General features: G+C 47.1%; 2 protein-coding genes across 4 annotated transcripts in view; one reads left to right on the top strand and one right to left on the bottom strand.

The window, feature by feature from the left end:
• The window catches only part of LOC144139027 (uncharacterized), a 281,828-nt gene that overhangs the window by 5,104 nt on the left and 252,528 nt on the right, over positions 1-24,196 (bottom strand). The window contains exons 3-6 of one of the 3 annotated variants that reach the window (XM_077671526.1): positions 13,813-13,962; positions 6,215-6,511; positions 3,691-3,763; positions 2,447-2,483 (exon numbers count right to left, since the gene is read on the bottom strand). In XM_077671526.1, coding sequence (XP_077527652.1) covers positions 2,462-2,483; positions 3,691-3,763; positions 6,215-6,511; positions 13,813-13,962 — 542 coding nt within the window. In that variant the 3' untranslated portion in view covers positions 2,447-2,461. Of the gene's footprint in view, positions 1-2,411; positions 2,484-3,690; positions 3,764-6,214; positions 6,512-13,812; positions 13,963-24,196 lie in introns of those variants that run through there. The other 2 variants (XM_077671533.1, XM_077671522.1) reach the window with 2 other exon arrangements.
• LOC144139062 (putative peptidyl-tRNA hydrolase PTRHD1) lies at positions 21,174-21,823 on the top strand. The gene has a single exon (XM_077671551.1). The coding sequence runs from the start codon at positions 21,232-21,234 to the stop codon at positions 21,610-21,612; it is 381 nt and encodes a 126-aa protein (XP_077527677.1). The 5' UTR covers positions 21,174-21,231; the 3' UTR covers positions 21,613-21,823.

Here is a 24,196-nt window from a genome sequence, read left to right as displayed (position 1 = left end):
TTTTAGTAGCCTACAGCTAAGATCAACAGCGATTAGGCCCGAGTGCAGCTTCTCAGGAGTATTTTCTGCGTGCCGGTGCTCCTCTCCGCCCATACCGGTTAACTAGTAGTTGTATGTGTGCGGTATGCGCGCACGGTATGAGAGAGAGAAAGAGACACACAAACAAACCGAGAGAACGACCCATTTCATCAAACTTGACCGCTGACAAAAATACCAAATGTAGTTAGCGGATAGTTCCAGCATAGGTATTCAGAAGCAAAAAGAAAATTGTCTATTTGTAAACCAATTAATCCCCACAGTGACATGTTAATATGAAACTCTAGAAAGACAGCACAGCTGTCGGAATTCCCAGCTGCTATTCGCAGAGCTCTCAAGGCTTCACTGCCGCTACATTCTAGGGTATTCACTGTTTGCAGGTGGCAGCTCTGAGCTTACCGGTGTTTCGTAGAAATATGTCCATAGAGGTAGATGTTACACCAAGCGAACCGCACCATTTGCATCCACTTACATTTTGTGAAGGTACGTGAGCGCTCTTAGCAAACGCACGCCGCAGGGCTTAGTTTATTCAACTTCTACGAGGGCCTCGCCAGAAGTTTCTCGTTTCCCTTGGTGCAAAAAGCAGAAGTGCCGAAGTGATCACTAGCAAAGGGGGGCGTTAAGAACAGGCGTCACTTTTAGCGCTGCCGCCCCCAACTTCTGCCACATAAGTCCTCCGCGTCCCTGCCTCCGGAATACTTCGCAAGCCCCTGTGCAGAGAGAGCGAGCCGCGTATACTATCAAACCGCTGGCAGCTGTACAAGCCAAACAGGTTCAGCCAAGCTAAGCAAAGCATCTGAGTGAACTGTTGTCAATGCTGAGGACTTGTGAGGCGTCACAACTGTTCAGCCCTGCTAAATGCAGGCAGCAAGAAGCAGACGAACAAACAAGACAGACAATGGTGATGACGCTTGCACATGTTTTTCAACAGGCACGCAATGACTCAGCGTTCCCCACTAGTCACGACTACAAAGGATGACACCCAACCCGGTCTGTAGAAATCAGGACACCAATTACCCGCTTGATTCAAATAAAGAAACTGCAGGTAAAAAACGTAAGTGGACAGTGAAGTTAACGGTACCGTTGCTGTCGAGCTGTGTGCAGTCGCGTGCGCATTGACATGTTCATGCCGCCACTGTGTGCGCAACGCAGATGTACAGGCATAGTGTGTGCCATGCAGACACCGCGCGTACCAAGGCTTTCGGACAGTTTTTATTCAATTTTCCAGCAAGCTTTTCTTTTTCATTTCATAAACTTGCAACCGCATATATCCAACCACTCTGCAAGTGTTTTTCTCTGGAAAGTTATCTATGCGTTATAACCCCTTCCTAGTCATTATAACCTCTAACCACTGAAATTGCCGTGGGAACCAGGATTCAATTATCGCTTTTCTGATCAAGGCACTATTCCGCACTTTGCTACGTCTTCCCTCGCTCTACACTTCGCCTGTTGATATCACTGGTACCGATTCCCTCTCCACGCTTTATTAATTTGCATATGCAGAGAAGTGTTAAATTTAGCTTCTTTGATATAAGCCGGAAAACGGGCCGCAGGGTAACAGAATGCATTGCATCCTGCGTTATAGCAAGAACCGACCTGGTAGTATCGACATATAGTCAGATAAAGTGCTATAATAGAAGGGAATAGACCCAGGTCCGGATCGCTCTGTAAATTTGAGATGGCGGCTTATTTCACGCAAGTTTGAGACCCGGTCTGTAACTTGGTTGCTACTTCTCTTGCTAAGACTCGGCTAGCAAAGCACAAGCACCCCTTACAGAAGAGAAAGAAGCCAGCGTTGCAAAATTTAAATTTCTACTAACTATATCCAGATTTCTGCATGCTTAAACATATATCCAAGCTTCCTTTCCTTTCCAACCTGGAAGTTTGAGAACACGTCTCAACCTAGCACCCATCGAGTCCTAGTCTCCATTATATACAATAGACGCACACCTATGTTGTTCCAGTGCGTTTCCCCAGCATAACTTCCTAGTTTCGCCACGGTGCGACGACGCCGTTAGCGACGGCTGTAAAAGGAATTCTATACTCTCTGTATTTTCCCTCCAGATTACGTGTCCGAAAAAGAAGCAGCTCTGCTGGAAAAAACACCAATGCTACGACAAGTGTTTCTTTACCATTTGGAAGAAATGTCCACACACTCCACAGGCATTGAGCAACACGGAAGAGGATATATGTATTTACAGACGATGCTGTTTACACCACGGAACTTCACTTGCACACTGGTGACAGCGCGGTGTGGTGTACGTGGTGGTGGCGGCGGTTGCGGTGCGACGAGGACGCAAGCGGCTCGTGTCTCAACACAGGGGAGGAGGGTGAGAACATAAAACAAAGGAAAAAGAAGAAGGAGCAACACTTACTCTCCGGAACAAATCATCGGAATGGAGACTTGAGCATGTGCAAAGCGAAGTCACTGAGTCTGGTCAGTTTCGCTGATAGCCAGAAAGAGGAAAGACTGCACGTTAGAAAACCTTGGGAACAGTCAGATGCCCTGCGACAGCTTGCCGTGTGCTAACAGAGTGAACACGCGCACACACAACCCCACACACAAACACGCGCGCACAACACGGCTGCAGAGAGTACTTAACGGACCGCTGTGACTATATACGCGTAGGCCCTACTTGTGCTCCTCATACAACACATTGAAGTAACGCGATTATCCTGCCCAAACTAAAGTGAGATATTCCGAGTTATACGATTTCGTACCTTAGTAAAAGATTCACATGTGCACAAGCTTTTTTTAGTCTCTTACACACGCATGATCTTTGCGTTCTTCTTTCGGGAATTACACCCTAGGACAGTAGACCTACCAGCTTTAGAAAAATAAAACAATTATACGTCGCGTGTGCGCAAGAGGGTAAAATCAAAATAAAGAGAAACCTGCTTTAAACTGGTATTTTATTTTCCAATAAAACACCTAGATGTTCCTCATTTCATGGAGCCGAAGCTCAGGGTGTTCCCAGCTGACGAAACGGAAACAACAGCATTGTATTTGAGTCCCGGCCCTTTCAAAAAGACGAATTTATAACATACGGGATGTAATTCATTTTTATTACCGTTTAAGCGCCTTACACCTCAGCTTCTTTATTACATCATATTTTAATTTTCTACTGTAAGGGTTACCGCTAGGCAGGAAGAGTTCGTAGACAATTTATTTTCCTTATTCATATCGCTTGAAGAAGGTGGCCGTGAGAAATGGCTGTCAGAGGACTGAGCATAAAAAAATCTAGTATATTATATGGCTGGTATTGGTCAACGAACTTTTGGCACGTCGTGCATGGCCAGACGAGTTCATAAATGGGCGGTCAAGCCCTGCCCCACACAAGTCCCATTAAGTCCACAATTCCGTCACTCACGACCACAGCATGTCAGTCAGAGTCCCTGGTCAATCAATTTTATGCCGAAAAGCTACCATTAGGCGCCAATTCTAATACGGCATTCTGTACAAGTCCTGCACCATGAGAAATGGGCTGCTGTCGCATATGAAGAGCTGGCAGCACACTGACACGGCCTCCTTCACAGCTCATTCTCAAGGTTCAAACGCAGTAAACCATGGACACCAACAAACATATTGACGGTGCGAAGAACTCTTCGAAGGCTACTGTTGGGAATGTGGCGGTTAATATGGATCAGCATCACCTCATCACAGCTTGCAGACACTTCCGGGTCCATGCCGAGGCTGTCGTTGGTGGCACCGAATGAGCGCCTTTATCTGGAAACATTTGTGCCAAATTTAAATCGAAATAGGCTGATTTTCAAAGACGATAATCTACTTACTGCTTCGCTCAAATACTGGCCGCACCCTTTGCCCTAGCCACAGACTAGGACAAGACAAACATAGCTTTGCGTTTAGCTCCCCTTCAGTCAGTCCTGTGTCTTCCAAGAGGATGTAAGGAGTCCGCAATCATATTCCTTCCCAACTTGACTGCGCCGAACAAATTAACCATAACACGTGACCTGCGACAGCCGTAGGTACAAGCAACAAAGAGGTATTTCAACAAAACCAAGTCACTGCGTCACAGAATACGAGACGGTAGTGCTGTCTCGTCGCGTGCTGTATTCGTTATCAATGGTGACCTCACGTGCCGTCGCCTCTACAAGACTATGGTCACTTCACGTCGGTAACGTTTGGACAGCTGCAATAACTTAACGACTGCTCGCGTACGCCCTCATAAGTGCAACATCAGCTAAAAATTATCTGAGTTAGGTTAGCTACCGATACCTCACGAAAGAAAGCACGTTTTCATAAGACGCGCGTTTCTGAAATGGCCAGATGAAATCCCCTTCCAAGAAAATGCAAGCAACAGCAGCAGCGCAAAGTCGGCCCACACTTTCATTGTCCGCGAGGCATCCAGCAGCATGTCGATATTTTATGGCCACAAGTCCCTGAGCCTCCGGCCGTTATGGCAGTACGTCTTCTTTCGCTTGTGCGAACGGAAAGAAAAACAAGCGAGAGTGCGCACCGAGAAGGCGTGCAACTGAACGACAGTATCAGCATGGCAGTTTCTCTGTTTCTGTACCCATACTTCCAAATTCCATTGGAAAAGCCTTTATCATTTACATTTCGTTGGTTGTTGTCCTGGCGTTTTAATGCTATCCTCTGCCTTTAATATTTTTCGAATCGCTCTCCGTTCTTGGCCTACAAAATTCCGCGCACCGTTCCTGGAAGGCTTTAACAACACGGAAGGGCGCATTCGAGCAAGCAGCCCGTCACTGAACCAATGCTTGTCCGTATACTCGATATCAGCACCTCACAAGCATGACGAAAGAGACTAAAACCAGACCCATAGACACAGCGATCGCCATTTCGCCGATCGCCAAAACAAGTGCCCAATTTGTTTTTCGAGCGAAGAGAAAGGAAGACATTCGATTTCCTGGACCATCGCGAGGCACGTGTCTCGTGCATACCCAGACCGACGGAAAGAGCAAAAGTTGATTGGGCGCGGAGGTAACAAAAAAAAAATGCTGCGCTCATTTAACCATTTGTATACTTAGCAATTTTCTGCAACCTTAGGTGCTCTTCAAGTGCCCTTCTGGTTAATTACTTCAATACCCAGCACCCTCTCTTTTTCCGGAAATGTGGAGATCAAATTTCGAAGAACGTCGCCCTTTTGTTTCAGCTAATTTGTTTTGAATATTTTTTTTTCTAATTAAAAATCTACGTAGGGGAAGAAACGCCGTCGTAGTGTGAGAGGACCAAGTCCCTCGATCCTATTTTCGTTCAGAAGGTTTCAGGAACGCGGGATCTATTTAGACGGTGCGGGCTGTGCGCAGCTGGAGGTGCCCTGGAGGCGCTTTATTTTAATACGGAAACATTCCTTACCGAGTGCCCACAACGCGAAAAGTGTATCTGCACAATAACGCTTAATTGGCAAAGTTAGGATGTTTGATCGCAACAATAGTGGAAATGTAGATAATAGTAACAAAAAACAGAAAAATATAAATATCCAAACGAAACGACACGTTGACCAGTTTTGCTTTGGACAGCCGAATCTGGCGACCATCGTTTATCGCATGGAATTAAAAATGCATATAGTAAGCCCATTTATAACGAAGTTCCTTTGTTTGAAATCTCGGTTTATAAGAAGTGTGTCATTGCCTCCACTGCAGAGAAGAAAGAGCAGCGTGCCTGCTTTTAACGTAGTATCGCTTATGACGGAGTACGTTTTCTGTGCCGAGTATGTACAGGTTACCTGAAAATGAAGTAACAGCTAGAATGTTTGCTCAATCGAGCGCCCTCACGCGAATAACTAAAGAACAAAAACGAACACTCCAAACAACATTTAACAAAGTGAAAAAACTGATAACAAGCTAACCATATCTCAAAGGTCTAAATCCCACGCCCTCACGCGATTGACTCATAAACGAAAACAAACATGTATAAAAACTGAAAATGAACTCCCAGAATCACAAACGCCTATCTAATTCAGCGCCCTCACGCGATTAATTCGAAAGCAAGACAAAGAAAAAGACGCTGTTGGCGTTTGCGGGTGTCTACAATGTCACCAAGGAAACGTAAGGTTAATGAAACAAGGAAGCGGCGTAACATTGTTTTCCCATTAGAAAGGGAATTCGCAGAATTTCAGTAGCTTTTTTCCTGGCTATGAATTTCCCGGTCTCTGCACATGACGTCGTCCCAGCTATCGCTGCATCCCGCGCTCACCTTCTTTGGCAGCCGGGTCGGGCGACCTGTCGAGCGAGGAGGAGCCGCTCGAAAGCGGCACGGTGAGTTTGACGTCTCCGGTCGAGGACCAGGCCGGCTGGTGGGCCAGAGAAGCCGGGGCGGCCGCCTCGGTCCCCGAGCACGACCCCATCCAGCGGTTGTTCTCGTGCTTGAGGATCGAGATTGGCGTGGCGGGCCGTGCCATGCCCTCGCTGCAGCGGCGGCCATACGGCAGTGCCGCGCCTTCGGGCAGCAGACTGCTGCCGCCGCCGCCCTTGGACGGGGACAGTGCGAACGCTGCGGGGACATCGAAAAACGCTCGCTTATGCATGACGGTACTACCCTCTTTCGGCAACACTTATGTCAGACCCACAGCATGCCCCGCGTGGGCGAGAACACCGACGTCTTTCAAGGCACCTTGAGGGAAAACATAGTGGCACGAAATGCTTGGGCATTACGTGTGACTGTTTAGTGATGAAGAGCTTCCGTAATTTCACTTGGGAAGCAGTGGCATGTCATCCCACCCCCTACTAACAGAAGTAGTGACATGAAAAGTAGAATTGTAATCCTCATTCCGCCCCTCTTTACACGAGTGCCCCCACTACCACGGCGTATTGAGGGAGCGTAGCTATTCATCCTGTCCCTCGCTAATCTGGAAAATCTGAGACCGATTTCCCTCACGTCATGCCTAGGAAAGCTTCTGGAACACGTCGTACTCAACAGACTCAATCGATACATGGAAGAAAAAGATCTGTACCCCTTCACCATGGTGGGTTTCAGAGAAAAGCTCTCCACTCAAGACACCATGCTTAGATTGAAGAAGCAGATTCTCGAGGGGCATGGCGGTTCCCCTCTGGACACCAGAGTCATACTTGGGTTAGATCTAGCCAAAGCATTTGATTCCGTGAGGCACGAAGCTGTTCTCCAGAGTCTCCAAAAGATAGGGGTAGGAACGCGAACCTATCACTATATCCGCAACTTTCTAAGCTACAGGACAGCCACACTCAGTCTTGGTTGCATCCAAAGCGAAAATATCAACCTCGGCAACAGAGGAACGCCGCAAGGCTCAGTGTTATCTCCCTACCTTTTCAATATGGCTCTACTGGATCTACCCAAGAAACTAGAGGGGATAAAGGACCTGAAATTCAGCTTTTATGCTGACGATATCATGCTCTGGACAAATAAAGGCAGTGACGGAGAAATACAAGAACGACTTCAACTCGCCGTAGATACGATAAACGCATTCATCTCTCCTAAGGGTCTGACCTACTCCACGGAGAAATCAGCACTACTTATCCTCCGCCCTGCACACCGTACGCGACGGTCAATGCCCACTGATGATCCCCAGATTGAGCTGCATCACGCGGGAAGAACCATACCTACTGTAAACTCAATTCGAATCCTGGGTTTAAATATCCACGCCACAGGAAGTAACACGGAAATCATAAAGGCATTGGACAAGCAAACTACACAGACCATCCGCCTTATCTCTCGCATAACCAACCGAAAAGGGGGGATGAAAGAAGAAAGCACCATAAAACTCGTCCAGGCTTTCATCTTCAGCCGGATAATCTACGTCACCCCTTACCTTAATCTCAAGAAGGGGGAAAAAGAAAAAATCAACAATATGATTAAAAGAGCATATAAACGAGCTATTGGACTTCCAATGTCAACCCCAAACGACAGGTTCGATGCCTTGGGCCTTCACAACCGCATCGACGAGCTCATAGAGGAGCAGCAAATCTCACAATTTGAAAGGCTCTCCAAAACTCCTACGGGGCGACAAATTCTAAGAGAACTTTGCATTCCCTATGGATCGACACAAGCCGAAGAAGTTGACACATCCGCCACGCTACGAGAGCTTATACGCACAACTCCACTACCCTTAAACATGGATCCGACATATAATAAGGCCAGGAAAACGGCAAGAGCACAAGCTCTCACAAAACAATACGGCAACAACCCCGAAACAGTATTTGTAGACGCAGCGGACTATCCCGACAACAACGCCATGACTGTGGTGGTAGTGGACCACAAAGGACAAACGCTCTCCTCGGCGACAGTTCTCACAAAAAAATACTACATCTTCAGAACAAGCAGCTATCGCTCTTGCAATCACCGCAACTCGAGCCAGATACATGATCAGCGACTCGAAGGCAGCCATAGTAGCTACAGCAAAGGGCGGATATCCCAAGTCGCCGCAAAAGTGCTTCAACAGCTGGGAGCACCAAATTACCGGTCAACGAAACTTATCTGGACTCCTGCACACGAAGGGTTACAGGGCAATGAACGGGCCCACACAGCTGCTTGCGAGATCGTCACCCGAGCAGCAGTTAACCACCCCCCCCCCGCAGTGGCAACAGATCACTCAGAGAAATTCGACAGCGTCAACTCGTACAAAGAGATAACAAATTACTACAAACACAGCAGATGCGAATTTCCAGCCGCCCACCGCACACTCAACGCTGCGCAGGCCAAAGCATGGAGGCAACTTCAAACCAATACCTACCCGAACCCGCTGGCCTATAGTCACTTCCATCCAGAGATCTTCTCGGATAAGTGCAAGCACTGCGGCCACCGCGCAGACCTCACGCACATTATGTGGAAATGCCAATGAAAACCACGGAGCAAGACCCCTCTACCCCCCATAGATATCAACCACCTAGAGCACTGGGAAACACTGCTTCGCAGCTCTGATCCTCTAACGCAGCTATGCCTTGTCAGATGGCCGAAGAAGCCGCCAGGGACCAAGATCTTCTGGCTGACTAACGCGGCAAAGAGAGCCCAAGCTCTCTACTTCTGGGCAAATAAAGTTCTCTCTCTCTCTCTCTCTCTCTCTCTCTCTCTCTCTCTCTCTCTCTCTCTCTCTCTCTCTCTCTCTCTCTCTCTCTCTCTCTCTCTCTCTCTCTCTCTAACGTGAACATGGAGAAGGATTACGACGCCACTCACGAGGGATAGCAGCGCTTGATGCCGCTGCTGAATGGGAAGTGAAGCGGAGTCTGATGCCGTCCCCAATGAAGGATAGTGGCATTTTTTCGCTGCCAGTATGAGGAACGGGCTCTCAGGAGGGACAGTGGCGTTTCACCCCGTTCGCCATTAGCGGGAAGAGCGGTGAGCGACCACATCATTTATCTACTCAGGATGACAGTGGTGTTTAACTTTGCCAACAGTTAAATAATGAACCTATACTTCTATCAAACGTGACACTGCACGAACAAAAAGGCTACTTTTGTTTCCGGCATTGTCCAAACCCATCCTTTCCCTTGAATTTTGTGATCTCATCTGTTTACCTGTTTTCGGTCATCCGTGTTACTGAGCTCCTCCTTTGGAAGCCATTCAGTTACTCGCGTGGCCAACCTGTTGTCAGACCTCCGCATCCTATAGTACCGGCCCTAGTATCGGCCTAGTACTTTCTCTCAAGCTTGCTCCCTAATCCATTACACAACTACGACCAAAAGGGTGCCAAAATGAGAAGTAAAACAGAAGTATAAAGATCGCACTTCAATCGTGGCTCCCGAAGCTTGTGCCTAAAAAAAGACAAAAGAAAAACGGCGGCCTCCAGTTCTCTAGTTTCAACCGTTTCTTTAGTTAGGTAGACATTTTTCCAGGCTTGTGGTACCTTAAATGTCGTGGCGCATTCTGGAAACAATTTTACAAGCTTTCTATCTACTCCATCCTCTAGCGGATCCACAGTGATTTGGCATCGTCCACAGCTGCGTCCTCGCCCCTCTCACCACCTTCAGCGATTTTTCCGCCTCGTCTTTAGTTGCTGTAGGAAACTCGCTTACCAAATTATTCTTGGCAGTGGCGTTCCCTGTATACCTTCTCTGTTGCTAACCTACAATTCCGCGTAGCACCTTTCTGCAACGTTCAGAATTTCATCCTGTGGTTTTTACGTTACGACTTTCGCATAGAGGTGCATACGTTACGCCTCTGCCAATAGGAAACTTCCAGATTCTTTGGCCGGCGCCCCATCGTGCTCCTCGTGGTGGGCAGGGACGTTCAGCCCCGCTCCTGCCTAACATGAAGAGCGGAACGAGGAGCGGTTTTTTCGTTTCATCCGGTATGCAGAGGTGCGCAAACGAGAAGCATGAGCGGGCATCGCTGATGCTTCCAACATGAAACCACTCACTTGTCCGTTAAAGGAACCCTAAAGACTGAATACGTTTTTTTTTTGTTTTGTTTTAACTGAAATATCATACGCTTCGTAGCTCCAAACGGCCAGCGACTCCTTACTCGCTGACCAATAAATAATTATAGCTTGCTTTTCTCTCTGCCGTTTCCCTTTATTTTTTTTTTTTTTGTGACATTTCAAAGCACGTCACCAAGCACCCAGAGCAAACCCAGCCCGTCTTTAATCAATCACTGCCCTCTTCCTGAAAGCTTGTTCTCATTGGCTCTCACTTCTGTCGCAGCCAATCAGAAAAGGTATTTTAAAGCGAAGCTTTCTATGTCTCACTCATGGCGTTCGATGTCGCACTAAAACGCACTGCATGAAAGCCAACGTTACACAATCGGTTCCACAAAATGATGATGATGATGATGATGATGATGATGATGGTGGTGATGATGATTAGCTGAGGCGCGTGAAGCGCTTGAAGAAAAAAACGCCTCCCATGGTCGGAGTCGAACCTGGGTCCCTCGCGTTAAATGCGGACGTCTATCCGATTGCGCAATCCGGCACGGCCGAAGGAGTTTGGATTTTTGACTTTGGACTTTGACTCAGGTCGCATGGGCGAAAGCTTCTGGTTTTAACTCTCTTTCTTTTACGAAAGGAGCTTTGATTTTTTAACGCTATCTTGGTGTGGCGGTGTACCGCAAAATCGGCCACCCAGCCACCGCTCTTTAGTTGCGGGGCATGACGACGCCGGGGAAGCTTTCCCAGGAATGCCCAGGAGGTACTACCACCTATCTGCGGCAGGTGTTGAAAATACACGCGACGTTGCTCGCAGTTGGCGGCCGTCTCGTTTCAAAGCGATTGCGCTAATAACATGTGCTTTGGCCACTGGCTGTTCACTATATATGCGCTAGTATACAGTAAGGACGGTAGGCTCTCCCTTTCACCCGCGCGGATGCATCTTTTGACTGTGCCTGTACACAAGGCGAAGCATGTCAATGGAATTGAAACTGAAACAAGGCCTACCGCATGGACTGGGGCATCGTATTGTGCAATGTTTGCTATCTGAATTTTGTGCTTTCACGTGACCAGTAAACACGTGACCAGTGACCACGTAAAGACGTGACCAGTAAAAATCCTCGCATCAATTTATTTTACACGTACATGTCCTTGCATTAGCGTTTGTTTCGGAAAAACGCTTCGATATTGTTTCACCATTTGCGATTTCTAATGCCACAATATGTAGAGCATAAAAACGCATACGGCGGCTGCTTGTTGCCGCGATTTTGACATTTTCAGCATTAACAAGTAACTGCTGCTGCTGCGAGGTGCATATTTTAAGTGCGAATGCACTTTATAAGCGACCCTGAATTCCGGTGACCGCCGTCCGTCCACATAGCAACAGCTGCGGGTGCGCGCGCTCCTCGTCTTCCTTGGCAACGGGGGGAGATGGGCGCGCGCTGCCTGGCCGCTGACATGGCACATACCCACGTGGGGGATTGGCCAGGAATCTCCTCGTCTTCCTTGGCAACGGGGGGAGATGGGCGCGCGCTGCCTGGCCGCTGACATGGCACATACCCACGTGGGGGATTGGCCAGGAATCGGGCGTGAGAAGGGCTAATGCACCCGCTTAAAGGAGTACTGACACGAAATTTCAAAGCTGAGATCCGCTCTAGCAATCAAGTACAACGACAACACAAATAGGTGTCTGTGCATGGCACATACCCTCGTGGGGGATTGGCCAGGAATCGGGCGTGAGAAGGGCTAATGCACCCGCTTAAAGGAGTACTGACACGAAATTTCAAAGCTGAGATCCGCTCTAGCAATCAAGTACAACGACAACACAAATAGGTGTCTGTGAATAAATGCATCTTTCTTTCTTTGTAGTTGTGTGTGTGTGTGTGATCTCTCTTTCGCGAACATTACCGAACCGCGCAAATTCAACTCCTGCATTCGCACTTTCACATTCTTGCCCTCGGGGAAATGCGGGGAATTTTTTGTTCACGACACTCTAGTCTGCCGATTTAGAGGTTTTGCACTTTTGTTTCTTTTTAAGGCCTCTCTCTTTGTCCAAGCAAGACATGCACGGCGTTTTATTTCAACCTCTCTTCGTTTAATCTGCGGGGGTGAACTTATGCCGGCAAATCGACCTCCGTTTCAATTAATATCTTTCTGTCTCTGTCCCTCTCTCTCCTTTACTCCCTAACTCGCCATCTCCTTTCTCACTCACTCATTCACTCGCTCCCTCTCTTTGTGTAAATGTGTTTTATTGAAAACCATGCCGAACGTTTTCTCTGGCCTTCATCTTTTAATCACCTGCTTTAAAAAATAATGCACCCCTCCGTCTAACGACGACACAGGTTGAACGCGAAGCTTTCTGCTGACGAATTATTTGGTTGGCCACTCCCATACTGCGAGTATGTCCTGCTCTGGATGTACCCTGGATGTGCTACTCTGGATGTACAGAGTACTCTGGATGTACTCTGGGTGCACTTTTCTAGAATACCCACAGAAACTCTCGGGTGTGCACTCCGTAGGCCTAACGCTTGGGTTTGGGGTGTACGGCGCGAATCGGTACCTGCTGTTTGGCGTTCGTTTCGGCCATGTCGAAATGCAGCAATCGGATAGGCGCCAGCTTCATAACCCGAGGGACCCAGGTTCGATTCACGCCACGGGAAGCGTCATTTTCTTTCACTCCACCCACGATTATTCATTATCATCGTCGGAGACAGTTGGCTTTTCTGCAGGGCGTACTGGCGTACAACGGAATCGGTGAGGACAATAAAGCGTGCCTTTAAAAGCACCACTACACAGCGCGAATTTCTTGAAGGAGCAGTATTTAACACGCTTCATTGTACGTTCGTCGTCGCCTTCCCTCGCGTGGGGCTACACACATAAATGCGTGACGGTAGACTGTCGTTCAGACGAACTCGGTTAAGACGAATTTAATCGTTAAGACGAACAACACCTTAGCTCTCTTGTGACGTGCACAATGCAAAAAACGTCCGCTTACGGCCAATTTCTGATAACACGAACACATTTTCACGGTCCCTTCGAGATCGTCCCAACGGGAGTTTACTTCCTTCTGCCAACTCCCCATCATTCAGGCCAAGATTACATCTCTCCGACTGCGGAAGCAGCCGTATACGTGCAGCGAACGAAAGCCTAATTATTGGGTCAGGATATTACTTTGCGCCCGCCCTCGGATACCTCATTACCGTGATCCCTCTCAGCAGAAGCGCTGCTGCGCATGGCATCTTGGGTGTGCCATTAGAGCACCCTGCATCAGCAGGGTGAAGAGCTTTAGCGCATGCGCTCTACTTGCAGCGATTCGCACAAGCACATGTCGCATTTATGACGTACGCGCTTACGTATGCATAAGCGCGTACGTCATATATGAGCTGTGCGCGTACGCGCACAGTTTCTGAACAGCATCCCTTCTCGTGTAGCACGGGGCGCCTGATTACGAAAGCGCACTCACAGACGTGGCGTATATCCGGTGACACGGGGCTTGCAGGAGGCTTTGAAGGCGTGCCGAGGCGCGAGTGAGATGGTGACGACTCCGCCAGCGCCAGCAGTGAAGACAGCACATCCTCCAAGCTCACGTCGCCCTGGCAGCTGGGACGCTTCTCTGGAAAGGAAAACGAAGAATAGTGTTGCGCCAAGTGGACTGAGCATGTCCTTTTTTAGAGTGCGGGTAAAATTTTGGTAAGAAACCCCGGTGCCAACGGGGGAAGCCTACTTCGGTGTTGTTTTTAGTGGCCATAAAATAATCCTCGTACTTCGATGCATTGAACTACAAGCCCCCAAAAGACACCTAAACTCTATGACTATCAAGCCTGCAGTCCAGCTCCACCATAAGGCACTTGATTTACCAATCCATGCAGCCAACGCCCAGTCTAAAATCATAACAGGAATACCGCAAAAACCTAAGGAGAATTCCTGTCGTACGACAAAAAACTTTGTTGTGACAGCAGAGGTCCTGCTGTTACGACAAAGCCATCTGTTGTAACGACACACATTTCTGTCGCAACGACAAAGTCAATTTCCTCAACGACAAACATTCCTGTAGTCACAACAGAACTGCTATTTACGCTACTTTTCCCATTGGGCAATGACATTCAAACCATGTGCAACTGCTGATGGAACATCAGGATCACGACAAAACAGGAATTCGGCACGACGGAACATCAAAATCAGGAGAGGAATATGACACACGACAGAACATCAAAATCACGACACGACAAGAATACGAAAAGACAACAGCGCCACACGCGAAAATACGACAAGCTACGGAAATTTTTCTTGGCGTCTTTTTCGATGAAACTCGGTAAGTGACAATGTCGGTCACGCGATTTGAATTAAACCTCTGGTCTGCACGTTGACATCACGCAATGCAAAAATCTGCACAGCGCTGTGCCACAGCCCATATCACGCCTTTTGAGCCAAATAGTACGAACGTTTGTGTCATTGGCCGAATTTGGTTGGTGGCCCGAACCGGTCACTCGAATGCATTGTGGTGGAGCTGGACCACAGGATTGCCTTGGAGTGTACTATGTGTGGTATATAAGGCCTCACTGCATGTTCAGCCACGGAGCATTTCGACGAGGGAAGACCTACTAAATTTTACGTAACGTACGTTGACGTACAGGTGCCCCAAAAATTAAACGGGCATGGGTTAGCGATTTGAGGGGATTTCTCTGCCATGTGCCTAGCCAGTAACCTTTAAGTGAATTTTCAAGAAAGTAATTGTAAAATGAAATCGTGCCGCACGTATTCTATTTACGCTGGCAGCCACCAAATTAGAAATTAATTTAATTTCACGAAGCCGTGCTCCGTTTACTTTTAGGGACGAAGCTCCTCTTGCTCGGGCCCTGTCCCGTCCCTCGTTGCTGCTGTATACGGCACGGCACATTAATGATGATTGTGGCAGGATCCCCCTAGGGATTGGCCAACCAAAGATTGGCCGAAGAGGAAAAAAAGTTCAACGCGTTCGTTGCCAACCAACAAGGAGAAGAGGAAGAAGAGGTTGTCGTTCGTCGCCTGCGAGCTCAAGACACGTACCGGAGGTACACGACACAAGACGCTCTGCAGAAGGCGACCGCCAAGGTGGCTAAAATGTCACACACCGAATTCGCCAACTTACCCATGGAGATTCTCATCGTCCAAAACAACCCCTCCATAACCACCACAAACATCGACGTCGTCGACGGGCTTGTCAACGGAGCGGTGGAAAGCTTGACGTGTCGAGTCTTTATATGATGTGCGGGCGAATGTTTCACGGTTTTACCGATAAGCATTTTTGCTTCGCCCCTCTCATCATCATTCACTTCGTGGAGATGGCGGAATTTTTGGGGGGCATCTGTACAAGTACAGGATTGAGAGAGGCGACACGATACTAGCAATTATCTAGGAAAGAAGGTCCCCGTTCTCGTTGGCGGTAGCGTATAAGTTTGTTATGCAATGGAAGGCAGTTAAACTCTCCGAGCTTTTTTTCGCAGATATCTATTGAGATCAAATAAAAGAATTAGAAATCAATCACCCCCCTGCCCCCTGTCCCGGTTGGGGCGGCACTGCAAGCGGTGCTTATCGCACTGATGCATTAATGTCGCGCGCTAACAGCTGTATTCTACACGTACAGAAACGTTGCAGGCTAGTATCGTTGTATACCTTCCGAATGAACCTATACAATTTTTCTGATCCCACCACAGCACAAGAAAGTCGCACAAATAAAATTTGCAGAGCTTGTGGACTGACGCATACAAGAAAATCATAAAATAGTTCCAGATTCTTCGTTTTGATTCTTTTACCATAAAAATCAATCCAGCCGTTGAAGCGATTCATGAGAATGGGATAAGGCTCATACAGATTGTGACAATAATAGACCCCTTTGATCAATCGGCTCAAGATAGAGAGCAAATCTCAAGATGGACAGGGAAAAGTAGTATACAGGAAAAACAGTCAGGCAGGTAATTCTTTAAGAGTATAATTTAAAACATGTCATTTTACTGCACGAGCAAGTGCGTAACTTATCTTCGCAAAAGTTGGCCAAAAAATTACTCCCACCTACCCTCGCGGGAACCCCTGTGTAGATGCGACGCATAGGGGGTTCCGTTGTTGTTTCCGTTAGGTTGATTCTCCCATTGCGTGAAACGTGCCGTGAACCCCCTGCCGCGGCTATGACGCAACACAATCCAACACAATCCACTTTAATCCAATCCAAATCCAATCCAAGCCAAGCCAAGCCAAGCCAATCGAATTCAATCCAATGCCCCTCGCGAGAGAGTGTTCGCTATCGGAGAGGAGAGGGGGTGAGCGGCGGAGAGCGCAGCTCGCGCGGCGAGGAGAATAGGGGAGGGGTGTGGACGGACAACGACAACGCCGTATAGAGGGGCAAGGCGAGTGAATGAGATGCCCTCGCATCTAAAAGTTGTGGGCTCGAGGCAACAGAGAACGGACCAGACACAAGGTCGGTGTATAGCATAACTTATTTACTGTCTCGCGTCGTTTACTTTAGGCTTACCCTAGAAAACGTTAACAGGAACCGACCAGCTAATAGTCCCCTATTGAATACGACCGTTGTTGGTCATTTATTTAATATATAAGTTGGTTGTCCTCACTAGAAAATTTTAAGGTATATTTCTCCCCGGTAAATATTTGTCACGTTGCGATATTTTCCCTACAATAAAAATACGCTTAACACTAAGGCAGACTCTTCTGATGAACACGGGACACTTATTAATTCCGAAGCATCAAACACCACATTACGCGAAGGTCCGGCGTCGGCGTGACCGAGGATGATTTCCAAAATGGCTGACAGTGCGGGGACAATTAAAGTGAAGAAAAGACAACTGGGTGACATTCGGTCTGGTATCCGAAGCCAGTGCCGCATACGGAATGCGCGTCAAACACACCTTTCCTTCACCACAGCCGTTTTTTTTTTTTCTCTCAGCTAACTCAAGGCGGCACTATTGGCGGTGAGCGTGAACACAGGCGGCGCTGCGAAGCGCGCCTCCGTGACGTCAGCTTAGGGATTCTCGCATTTGTCGTCTGCTTCACTCAGGATCGCTCTCCCTGCTGTTTCTTTGCGCTAGGTCAACGTCTGATGCTTGTCCGCACCAGAATTGGCGTGTGGGTAACTTTTTATTATAATAATAGGCTTAAAATCGCATACACTAGCTCATGGTGTCAATTAAAGTATACTTTTGGATATCGCTACGGGAGAAACATTGCCGGTGCCACCCCATTCCTTGCGAAGCCGGTCCTGTGCGGAGCGCGAAGAGTCAGAGCTAGGCGTCAGCTTCTCATGTAAGCATTCGAACAAAAGGAACAGTCAGCTGCTAATAACCGACAACAGCGAAAATGGAAGACCAAAACAAATTCTAGGCCTCCAGGGCTGTCGGCTTTGGCAGAAGGCATCACGATTCCCTGTAATCATGTGTAAGGTAAAACAGTTTTTGCGACCTTGCCGAACGATCGAACGCGTTTTGTCACATCACTTTAGGTTGTCAAGGCATGAAAGTTTGCCGACATGCACTATAGACTGCAAAAACTGTAGGTTGAGTTCCAAATAACCCAGTGTGTATATACGCGCGTGCTGATTCTATACCAGGCATCTAACCAGTATGGAGGTTTATTGAGCAAAACGAGTCACGTCTTCGTTAAATTTATAGTAACACATATATGTTTGTTAAGACCTGGAGGGATATTTCGGAACATTTTGCACAGCCATATCTTCCCGATATTCGGATATGCGTTATAGGAAAACTGCACTCAAGAGGAGGAGGAGGAGTAAGGGGAGGAGGGGAAAACTTTGTTTAACAATTAAATCGATCTGGTTAGTGGGCCGGGTCCTCAGTCCAGGACAAGAGAGTAAAAGAAATTTTCTTCAAATCATAGAACGCCATCCCGAGTAGAATAGGATTTGTTCTTCGCGCCTGGAAGAGTTGAAAAGCAATAAAGAGCTACTTGGAATTCTTCTTCGGTTTCGAGTCTTGTAATATATGCAGGTATACTATTTATTACGTTAGTTAGCGAGTATATCATGCCTTCAACACCGTAATGATGTCATCATTGTTCGAGTTGAGAGTCAGTTTGTTATGATAACGACATAATTACGATAGAAATTCCGAGCACAAAAGCCGCCTTCGAGTACTGTGGACCACGTTGTTTAAAGGGCGCGATCGCGGTGGCGTAGCACGAACCTTCTCATTGTATTTGCATGTGAATATACAAAGCACGCTGCGGATATGCACCTTCTTGCACGCAGCCGTATATGAAAGCCAATTTGTGAAGAAGGGAATGTATGCCATACAAAATGAAGGAAATATCCACACGACCTTTGTGAGGATCCCAAACATCCCGAAACCTCCTAATAAGAAGTTGGTGACGGCGCAGAAAAATTAATGCGTTGGGCAGAAAAAAAAAAGCAAGAAACATTAATCCGATACAAGACAACAACGAAAGAAACAGAAGAAAGCCGCTTTATTTCCTGCTGTGCGATGAGCGTGTAGAGGTCGCTGCTTGGTACGTAGTATTAGACTGTTGAATCTTCATAGGAGCATCTCAAAAATACTGCAGGGAAGCCTACGCATTTTGAATACTTATCGAGAAGCTCTGATCGCTGATCCTCGCGAATAAGCAAGAAAGGACGAGTTACACACGATCTTTTGACCGATACTCTGAAGAAAGTTGTTCTCTATCTCTTCGTGTGTTGCAAACTTGTGGGGGATACAGCTTCAAATTATTCAGATGCGTCAGAAGCTGGCAACATAACTGAGTCGCTAGAAATACGCTTTTTAACGCACTACAGCAACGAAGCGGGTGATTTCTAGCCCAGGCACTGTTGCCCCTCACAAGCGGAGTGTAGCAGACGACAGCGGCGCGAATCCCTAAGCCGACGTCAGAGCCAGGGGGCGCCACTCAAAGATCTCACCGCCAATAGGCATTGTGGCCTTCGACTAGAAACGCGTGTTAGACATGTGCTCAGGCCTACAGGAGTAACTTGAGCATGCTAATTACGGAAGTAGCAAAGCACGTTTACGCTAATAGCGCACACGCAGGGCTTACAAAGGCAGATAGTTAAAGTTCGTTAAGGTTGCTATCAACAGGCTAAAGAAGTGCAAACCGGAGCTTCAGAATTTCTGCTCAAGTTAAAGCGGTGCCGATGCGATCTTGTTGTTCGCGATTCTGGTTGTGAGACATATTTGTGTTGACAAAGTGAATTCTTCCATCTGTCCTTCCCCTTTTTCCTACACGTCCTCCGACCCAACTCACCACTGTGCCCTCCTGTACACTTTGGCCGAGTCTTCAAACCGCTAACAACAACGGACAATGGCGGCGGTCTGGTTTTCGCAAATTTACGGCACTACTGCTAACGCAATATAAATACACTTTTTGTCATACAGAATGATTCTCGGAATCTCAGCCATGGATGTATCACTTCAGGGTTTGCAAATTTGGTGGGGCACACACACGGGGAGTTAAGCTGATTCGTGCCATGCTGAAGAACGATTTGCTCTCGCAGCTAAAGTCGCCCGTACGCGTATTCTATGCCCAACCCTTGTGTGTCTGGCTTTGGCGCATAGCTTCAATGTTATGCAAAAAAGCCGACTTTTAAGCACGTTTTTGGCGAAGGATGCCTGCGCTACACGGTAACGTCCCATTGACAGTTGTCTACTTACTGACAATTGCGCGGATAGACAATGCGCTATTGGAGACACAGTAATTTCGAAAACCTTCAGAAGGCTTCTAAACGGTCATGTAGCCCGGACATAAGTAAAACAAACGTGCGTTGCAGCACAGCAACTTATTTGAGTTACTGGCAAGGTTTGACAAGAAGAAAAAAAAAAAACAGGGGTAAGGGTGGGGGGCTACCGTGGGCTCCACGAATTCCCGAATTCCCTCTAAGGCCCTCGCGCACCCCTACTTAAGAATAACGGGTCAAATACATCCGTGAAAGCGGATATACTCACAACAGACGAGCGCCGAACGTGGTAAAAAGATTAAAAGTGGGCTATGGGATGCACAGAAATTATTATTATTATTATTATTATTATTATTATTATTATTATTATTATTATTATTATTATTATTATTATTTAATGACTTACTGTGTGTGTTAGTGTGCTTATCTCAAAATGCGGTTTCCTTCGTGTGTAACTACTACTATTCCCCTTCTATTTTTTCTTGGTGAGATATGCACATCATGTCTCGTGTGTTTTTGTTGTTGTTTCCGTGCGCCAGCCCAAAGGCCCCCCAGCTGTTCCTGGGCACGCAAATAAATGACTGATTGATTGATTGGCTGATTATTATGGGCTGATTATGATGTGGTCGTGGTGCTGATGTGGTCGTGGTGCGATCGACCGAGGTGAGCCACAGGCCTTTAACAGTGTCTATACCCTGTTACTTTTTTTTTCTAGTACACTGAAAAACGCTACTTCGGGAGCTACAAAACAACCTGAAATGTTTTTTTTTTTTTTTTTTTTTTGTACCTGATGAAATATTCGACAATCATTCGGTCCATTATTATTCCAATAAAAGCTTTAAGTTCGTTTTAGTTTTCTAGAGATGTGACCTCACTCCAGAGTCAAGTGAACACTATAAAATGTCAAAAGTATAACTTATGCGCACGTCTAAATTCGGCAAAATGTCCCCATAAACGCCAGTTCGCCTAAATTCAACGTTTCGAGCGTGGCGCCTTTTTTTTTAACTTCGTAGCCCTCCCGGAGATGGCGCCACAGCCGCACAAACTGCTGGCGCCGGCATTTGTGCAGCTTTCAGAGTATCTCAGAGATGGCGCCAGAGTCCCAGCAACTTTTTGCACAACCGTTGTTGACAGTAGCGTGATCCAGAGCGAGCCTAGACGAATCCAGCTGTATCCATTTACAAAACCCGGGAAATGGCGGCGCCCACAGCAAAGGGTAGCGGAGTGCTCGTTCAATATTTGGTCGTTCGCAGTGATCTGCTCACGGAACTCGGCTGGCCTATCGGTGCGGTCATCGCTCAGGCGTGTCACGCTGCGACCGCAGTGATGCAGCTATTCAAGGACGACCCGAACACGATCGCGTACACCGACGACCTGGACAACATGCACAAGGTGGTACTGGCGGCTCCCACGGACGCAAAGTTGATCGCGCTGTCGAAGACGCTGGAAGCAGCGAAGGTAGACCACAAACTCTGGACCGAGCAACCAGAGAACATCCCCACCTGCCTTGCGACCAAGCCGTATGCCAAGTCAGAAGTGCAGCCGTTCTTCAAAGACTTCAAGCTATTCAAATAGCGATGAATGGGAATTGTCGCCAGCCGGTGTGCCGTTGGCAGATCGAGCGCAGTTTGTTTCTACTGCGCGGTGCGAGCGCTAGCGCGCTGTCTGTTTTGTCAGGTACTGTCGGTTTGTTACTGGTGGTGTATGCAATGCGAAAGAAGCATTTCTGTTTGCATTTCTGCCCTGGAGCTAAATACAAATAAATTATGTGCAACGCATTCCTTGATATGCGATCCTCGCTTGAAGTTGGGTAAAAATTGTTTTGTTTTGCTATTGACCACGCTGTTGCTTTCATGAATTGTCTCTCTTAGCAAGAACAACATAGCGTTGTGCGTAATAGAGCATTCAGGTCCCGATTCGGGGCCTGTAAGAATATTTTATAGGGTGCGCGAACGCGCTAACTACCCCTGCCCCTCCCACTGGCATTTTTCCCCTCCAGTGTTGTTTTAATTCGACCTCTGTGACTGCGGCGATGAAAAAACGTTTACTCCGCCGCCAGGCGTGCAATCTTTGGTAGCATTTGCCTGTTTGATTGTTAGTGGCAACCCCTTTGTATCGATCGGGGTGGTGGCGTATGGGTCATCTCACGGAAGAAGTTAATGTGTCTATGCTGCGCTGCTGTTTCAATTTTAGCGCTACTATTAGTGGCGGCAAGAAAGTAAATTGTGTCCAGAACAGATCGTAGGCGTCCTATACTATATCCCCCCTCTCCGCTTTTGCTCCACCAGCATCCCACTCCTGTAAACTACAGCCTATAGTAACGTTACCTGATTTACATTTAAAGCAAGACGGCGACTGTTTACCTGACATGTCTTTGGATGGATGCAATCACATTCCAACACAATGTGCCGGGTCGTTTTTGTTTCCTTTACACTGCCACCATCATTTTGTGTATGCTTCTCCATGAAGCTCTTAATTTTCAAGCGACCTGCTCTAGCCTCAAAAATCAAAGCACTGCCCCTGGAGTTTACATACAGACCCTCCTTTGTGATGTTAAATTTCTCTGCACTGTACATGTGTAATGACGTTGTGTATTCCATTTTTTTCCCCTTCATTTAGACGTTTCTGTCCGATTTGCCGGGTTTTTTTTTTTTTTTTTTTTTGTCAGCATGGCTGTCTTCGCTTCTCCACTGCTCTTTACATATTTCATCGGTATCCTTCTAGTTTTATAGTCACCGCTTGTACACACTTATCTTGTAGAGGACCCTAAACACTTTGACTTCCACGTACGTGGAATCCGTTGTTGTTAACCTCTGAAAACATAATTTACTTCCAGCTTCCTAAACTTCAGACGAAATCCGGCTCATATCTCCCTGCACCGCTTCGTTAGCTGTTTTACCATTCGTGCCAAAAACCTAACAGCCAGCCATTGCCTGGTTTATTTCTTGGTGTGATAGGCCGTCCGATTCTAAGCAGAGTATTGCATTCGTAAACGTAAGGCCCGGGACCGTTACTCTTTTCCAAATCCTTGGGCTACGCATTCATTATACCCCCATAGAGCTCTAATCTCCGTTATAACTATTTTGCTTTCCTTTAATTGTGAGTTGTCGCTCGTGAGTTCGCAAGTGTTTTTTTTTTTTTTCCCTCCGCTTAAGCACACTTCCAAATTTTTTTATTCCTTAACTCCAGGTATTTTGCCATGCTAGATCGACACCCGTCAATGCTATTGCAATTAAAAAACAATTACTCCGACTTTTCGACGTTAAAATTTAACCCGAGGTCAGTGGCTTCCTCGCCGCAAATATTTGTGAGCAGTTGCATATCTTTCCGGTTATCAGCTCAAAGAACAGCGTCAACTGCGTATAGCATTCCCAGATTGTGCAACGGAAAACCGGAAAATCATAGGATTTTCCGGTTTTCCGTTACCTTGAACCCTACCTGACTTTTTTTTTTTTCAGTTCCTTTTCTATCCCTGTCATGTACAGCCTAAACAGTATTGGGCTCAAAGGACACCCCCGTTTTAATCCTCGATGGGTGTTGACGTGCTGTGTGCTTGGCCGCCTTTCCCATGTCATATGTACCTTATCTCGATAAACTGCCCTTAAGAACCGTACTACCTCGACACCTAGACCTTCAGCAGACTCCACAGTAATTCTTTGTTTACGTTATCATGTTTCTCTTTAATGCCAAAGAATGTTACTTACAATGGTCTATCCTGAGATTTAGAAATTTCAGTGCACTGTGTGAGCACAAACAATTCGTCTAAGCGCCCGTCTCGTCTATATCGCTTCTGTCTGAATAGAGTATCATTTTAAGTGGGCTTTTTTTGCACTGCGATGAAGCCGTGCGAAAAAACACAATATAAACAAAAAAGTGTACTACACGTGATTCAATTTGAGGTGCGAGAGAAATTGAGTGCAGGTAAGGTAAGCATCTTCATCACCCCTCATCCGCATTCCTTCTGACGTTTCGTCACTTTCCTAGTACGACTGACTGAAAGCAAATGTTGTAGAATCTGGTGGGATCAATGCTGCTATAGCTGCTAATTAAACTAAAAAGTTGCCCCAGGGTTTCTTTTTATTGTTATTTTGTTTTTCATCCTGAACCATTTGTTTTCATGAGGTCGTCAAAGTGGATTAAGGATGTCCGGTCACACGAC

This window comes from Haemaphysalis longicornis, unplaced genomic scaffold (assembly GCF_048455015.1).
Source record: "Haemaphysalis longicornis isolate Haplotype H1 unplaced genomic scaffold, Haemaphysalis longicornis Haplotype H1 scaffold_1, whole genome shotgun sequence".
Taxonomy (NCBI): Eukaryota; Metazoa; Arthropoda; class Arachnida; order Ixodida; family Ixodidae; genus Haemaphysalis; species Haemaphysalis longicornis.
The sequence above is the reverse complement of the archived record's forward strand: the minus strand, read 5'-3'. Positions and strand labels throughout refer to the sequence as shown.

Coding starts and splice junctions, on each gene's coding strand:
- LOC144139062 (XM_077671551.1), top strand. CDS start 21,232: ATGGCGGCGCCCACAGCAAAGGGTAGCGGAGTGCTCGTTCAATATTTG.